At 36.2% G+C, this 5,792-nt stretch overlaps 1 protein-coding gene and 1 long non-coding RNA gene across 2 annotated transcripts; both read left to right on the top strand.

The window, feature by feature from the left end:
- The first annotated feature begins 4,218 nt into the window (after positions 1–4,218).
- LOC149665796 (uncharacterized) lies at positions 4,219–4,917 on the top strand. Its single transcript, XM_089841702.1, has 2 exons — positions 4,219–4,455; positions 4,531–4,917. The coding sequence occupies exons 1-2, from the start codon at positions 4,258–4,260 to the stop codon at positions 4,798–4,800; spliced, it is 468 nt and encodes a 155-aa protein (XP_089697828.1). The 5' UTR covers positions 4,219–4,257; the 3' UTR covers positions 4,801–4,917.
- A 23-nt stretch (positions 4,918–4,940) lies between these two features.
- LOC149665795 (uncharacterized) lies at positions 4,941–5,792 on the top strand. Its single transcript, XR_016368264.1, has 3 exons — positions 4,941–5,056; positions 5,120–5,489; positions 5,668–5,792. It is a non-coding gene; the product is annotated as an uncharacterized LOC149665795 (long non-coding RNA).

Here is a 5,792-nt window from a genome sequence, read left to right as displayed (position 1 = left end):
TTGTGTCATTACATAGAAATAAATTTATCTTAAATAATTAATAAAATATAAATGATATTAATTATTTTAATCGCCAGTAAATAACTTTAAAAATAGTTAAATCGTTTAAAATAAAGTTGTTCCTATTATCTTTCGAAACTTTGCTAATATTGACGTTTAAAGTGAAGGGTACCCCTATTGCCTGCTTTCTTCAATTTTGGGGTATATATACGATTCGTTTCCATTATAATAATAGATAAAAACGCATTCGCGTGAACTGATGGTGGAAGCCCTGCCATTGGGAGGCTAGACGTTTCTCGTAACCCTAGCTGATCGCCGCGTATATATTAAAACCAAACGATAACGATGGAGAAGAAGCCGGAATGGGCAAAGACCTTAAGATGGTGGTGTATAGAAGCTGGTGTCAATGACGGGCATAGGTCGCTTTTTACGTCAGTGCCACCAGGTTCAAATACATTATGCATCCTTTTCCTCTATAATTCAAGCAGAAAGGCCTAGAAAATGAGCTGTTAAAGATTCAATGTAGAAAAAATCTATGTATTCCTGGTTCGGAATTTCACACGCCACGTTTCCTTAGAATAACTCAATTGAAACAATTATCACCTTTATTTTAAGTGATTTTTTATATTATTTGTAAAGCGGAATGTTTTAGCATACATCAAATTGGTCGCGTTTAATAGTGTTTCACTTGAAACGAGATTCCATTCATACCATCGCGAAGTTTACTCGTACATGTAGCTGCCACAAATTTAAGTTGTTCAAAATGTCCAATTTTCTTTTACTAACTTGCTTAAAAAAACATGTTTGTATAAATTAGATCAAAACCTTTTTCAGATATTGGATACAGCAGTTATATACATTTTCCCGAGCCCATTTATTCCAAACCTGTTTCATTTATCCCCTCCTTTACATCAATCTGAACAAGTCATACTCAGTACTGTGCCTCGTGATGAAGATTCTTCAACAAGTGAACCCATGAAACTTCTAATTCTGGATTCAGAAATTTTTCTTTGTACCATAGTGGCCATTGTGGTCGTATCCGTTACGTATCTTTGCATTACTCGAAAATCCGGGTTGAATAAGCACGATATGAATTTCTCAAACTCTTCTCGGACGGTTTGGATATTCTTGTTCCGACTTGTTTTAAATTGTTAAGTACTATTCAAATTTTACCTAGATTTAATCAAGAAGCGGTTTAATATTTGCATAAGCTTATAATGTGTAAACTCGGGTCTGCTGTAGGGACATATAACATCGGCATTATTCATACGAGACAATGCCGCTTTATATTCTTTCGATAAATTTCTTCTCCCAACTGGAAGAGAAAAGGGGCATGGCTGGGGTTCGTAAATTAAGGTAATTTTGGAAAATGGTAAATTACGCTGTTCATGGTAATTTACAAAAGTTCAAAAATATATTATATTGATCGTTTAGGGTTAGTCCCCCTATTATCGGACACTTTTTTAAAAAGTAGTTTTTATAAAGTCCGGGGAAAAAAGGAACACTGTAAGTGATCTTGATTTAAAGAGGGTGTCTCCATCTGCTTGTTAAATATAAAAACAGAGACGCTGCGCCATGTCTGAGGAGGAAAGCGCGAACGAGCCAGGTATCTAAATTTTTTGATTAATTAAAATCAATTGGGGGACGGAAAAATTCATCCCCCTCATTTTTTAAACGTGTTTCAAAGTATTTAAACAGATGCCAATTATAAGATATGTATATTGCTTTAAAGCCCGAATCTCTTTCTATAAATTGCTACTTTAAGCCTTGGCTCAAGCTTTGTTTACATGAAAATACAGCGTAATTTATATCTAATGTAGAAAACCTATTATCGGACACCTCTAATGCTGGTGTTGTGTTAAGGAGCATATACTATGTCACTATGTTTTGAGTTTATATTATGTTAACTTTTACTGCTTTTAAACACGTTTCAACAAGAAATATCTAACGTAGGCCTACAATGACAGAAGGGAATGGTTAATATTTAATAACTTAAAATATATATTACGAAATGAGCCCCGAAGCGCCGCCACTTGCAGTGGAATGAAGATGATATACTGAAAGCAGTTAGCGATGAGCAGAATGGGTCCAAAAGTGTGAGACAAGCTTCAAAACTTTATAACGTGCCCCGGCAGACCGTTCATAATACAGCAACGATGAAAGCTCCGCTTCAGTCAAAACCAGGTCCTAATACAGTGTTATCGTATGAAGAAGAACGAGAACTCTGTGGTGGGCTAAAAAAATGACTTTAATTGGATATGGTCAAACGAAAGCTCAAATATCCAGTAAAGTAAAGGAGCTTATGAAAAAATCGAAAAGGAAGAACCCGTTCAAAGATGAATTTTTGAAAAGACATCCTGATGTTAAATTTCCGTGAAGAACGTCATCGTAATGGTTCCATGTCTCTATGGGAAATCGGGGCTGTCTCTTGTGTCTACCTATAATATTTTCCTCGAAATAATCAAGTATTTTTTCCAAAGATGAAGGTAAATAGTCCACCAACATGATTCTAGCTTTGCAAACGTCTTTCCAGTAGCACTGCCAATATGTCTTGTTTCCCACAGTCCTTTCCTTCACGTATTCATGATTATCAAAAACTAACTTTTGGCCCCCTCGTTTACTCTTCAAGAACAATGCCATAACTGATTATAATACTAAAAATATTAAGCTATTTATATGTATAATTGGTTAAAAAATGGAAACGTTAAAGGTTAATAAAAAACGTTAGAAAAGTAAAATCGTAGGTCATTTCGGTGCGCACACCGAAACAACCTACCCACCGCAATAGCCTATGCACCAAACCGACCTAATCAGTTTCCAAACCCCCCAATTATAATGGGTATTACTATAAAGAAAATTATAACAAAAGCATGGGCAGTTACAATAACATTATAAATTTGATCATCATTTATTATTGACCCTGGTTGTCCTAACTCGGCTCGGATTAATATTCTAAGGGCTGTTCCAATTATTGCAGCCTATATCCCGAAAATTATGTATATTGTACCAATATCTTTGTGGTTAGTAGAGAATATTCATCGCGGTAAAATGTCTGATAAATAAGAGATAAATTGTAAATTTATTTACGGCTTTAAAAGCCTTTTACATCCGCCACCGAAATTGTCGACACCGAAATGACCGGATCCCATGCTCTATTACAATTTCGGTTGTCAGCACAATAAATCGTGGACAAATTGGAAAAATTCAACTTAGTTTTTTTTAGGGAGAAATGTTTTAAAATAACAAAAAATAGAAATAAACGTATTAAAGAATATAATTTAAATAGTAAAATACTGTATTAAACAGCCAGAGTATTTATCTTTTAAAATCACTAGCTGTTACCCGCGGCGTCGCTAGCGTGTAATAATAACTACCATCAAAATGTAAAAAGGACTGTCCATAAACTACGTCACACTCTTATTAACAATGCATACGCACTCCATACTAAAAGATAAAACACCGACCATAATCCCCCGTAAAAGGGAATGCAAAAAAGAGGGTATATGGACTAAAGACCCCCGGTCATAATCCCTTATTTTTGAAAACGTCCAAAATCCCGCTCTCTCTTGACAAAATCCCCCGGTAATATTCCCACCATCCGATTAGAGAGTACAAAATCTCCCCACGCTCTAGCCAAAATCCTCCGGTCATAATCCTCCGACAGTGTATAATAAAAAGGTCATAAAACACTAGAGGCGTCAGCGATCTGGTGGCATAGTGGATAAGGCCTTTAACAGCGGAGTGAAGGATGGTGGGTTCGATTCCCCGAAGGTAAGTAAAATATTATTAAAATTAAATCTGACTCATTTCTTATTAACTCGTTGACTTTCATTCAGTTATAGGGCAAAAATAGGTATACGTAAAAGTTATTAGCGTAAATATGGGGAAAATTTGCAAATACGAAACAATTTTTGCTTTGGAATGGTTAATATGCCTTTTCCAAAATATTGTTGTTTATCTTCATTGACTTCCCAAAATAACATGCCTTTTCCAAAAATTTACATTTTATATTTACTTCCGTTCTAACATTACTCCTTTTTCCATAGTATTGTTCTTTATTTTATATACTTACTATAATAGAGATTTCCCTGCCTATCAATCACAGTTTGGGGGGAATTTTTCCTCGACATCCATTCGGAGGGAAATTTTCCGGGGGATTTTGTCGCCTACGTACGTGAGAGATTATGTCCATGTCTTCTCTCATGGAGCGGGGGGATTATGTTCATTAATTTAACCAGTTTTTAAAATTCTAAGCATATGCATCTCACGTTAGATTTGTGGAGCAGCCGTCAACGGCAGTCAGTAATTGGAGTGACATGCCAGTTCATCGATAGGCAGTGGAAGTTTAAAAATGTTCTGGTAGGGTTTACTCAACTTGATGGAAAACATGCTGCCGAAGCAGTTTCGGCCAAATTAAAAGAGGTCTTAGCCGAAGTTGGTGTCAATGAGTCCCAGGTATAGCTCTACGTCAAATAACAACATTATATACCAATCTAAATCTTAACTAAGCATATTAAATTTTATTTTCAGATCTCCTGTGTTTGTGCAGATAATGATGCCAACATTAACAAAGCATTAAATATGCAAAATGTATTCCCTGATGAGTGGTTGTGTGAGTTAAAGGAGCCAGATTTAGCTTCGGATTGCGAGGCAGACCCTGAAAATATCTCTCTGGATGAAGCCAAAACTATTTTCGGAACAAAAAATCATGTCCCTAAATATTATAAGTGTTACTTTTGCAGCTTGGGGTTCAATGGGAGCTATTTTCGAGGAAGAAGACTCGGAAGAATCAGACTTTGAGGAGGCGTTTGATAGCAATCCATGATTACGGATGAGATGCATAGCCCACACATTGCAACTTGCAATCAACAGCGCAATTGAAAAAGACGAAAAGGCAAAACCCTTGCTGGAGAAGCTCCATAAATGGACAAATTTCTTTCGCCGGTCGCCTAAATGGAGCGACGAACTCAAACTGAAAACCGATGGTAGGGAATTAAAACTCGCAGGAGGAGTAAGGTGGAACGCCTTGTTTTTTGCCTTAGAGAGATTTTGTGAGGTAAGCTATTAATTCACATATCTCAGATGTATCTTTAATGCAATTTGATATTATAATTTACAGGATGGTATACTGGAAGGGGTAAATCACGTTTTCAACAAAGCGCGGAAAGACACCAAAAGTCCAGTAAAACTGGATTTTGATTTTCCAAGTGATGATGACTTTGAGGATGCTAAAGACCTCGTTCAGCTCTTAAAGCCACTAAAAATTTGCACGGACAAGTTTCAAACGAGTGGGCCTATTGCTTCAAAAGTTATAGGAGAACTTTTGACCCTTTTTCAAGATGTTTACAATGTGGAAACTGCGAAGTTTATTATTCTCAAGACGAATATATTAACAAACTTGGAAACAAGGTTTCATTCAACACTTGATGATGAAATTTATATTGTGGCTTCTTTTCTGGACCCTACGCAAAAAACACTCCTGTTTGACAGTAAGTGTGACTGTGACTATTTAATGAATATTTTGAAGGTCTGTTTCTCCGTGTAGTTATTGTACAAAGCGGGGTTGAAAGGGGGGAAATAAGCTGTCTAGTAATACTGGTCGGCTTAGAAGTTTATAAGTGTGTGATAGTACCGAACAAATAATTAAATATTATTTTAAATTTTAAGGTCAATATACCAGGCCGCAATGGAGAAGCCTCTTTCCAAAATTTAAATGCCCCAACAGACCAAGAGCCGAATTTGTTTTGCACAAGCATTTGAATTTAGAAGGCTCGCGACTACCGACTTTGCTA

The sequence above is a fragment of the Phalangium opilio genome, unplaced genomic scaffold (assembly GCF_054372755.1).
Source record: "Phalangium opilio isolate 3A_F unplaced genomic scaffold, DU_Popi_V2 ptg000060l_1, whole genome shotgun sequence".
Classification (NCBI taxonomy): domain Eukaryota; kingdom Metazoa; phylum Arthropoda; class Arachnida; order Opiliones; family Phalangiidae; genus Phalangium; species Phalangium opilio.
This window is presented reverse-complemented; position numbering and strand designations above follow the sequence as displayed.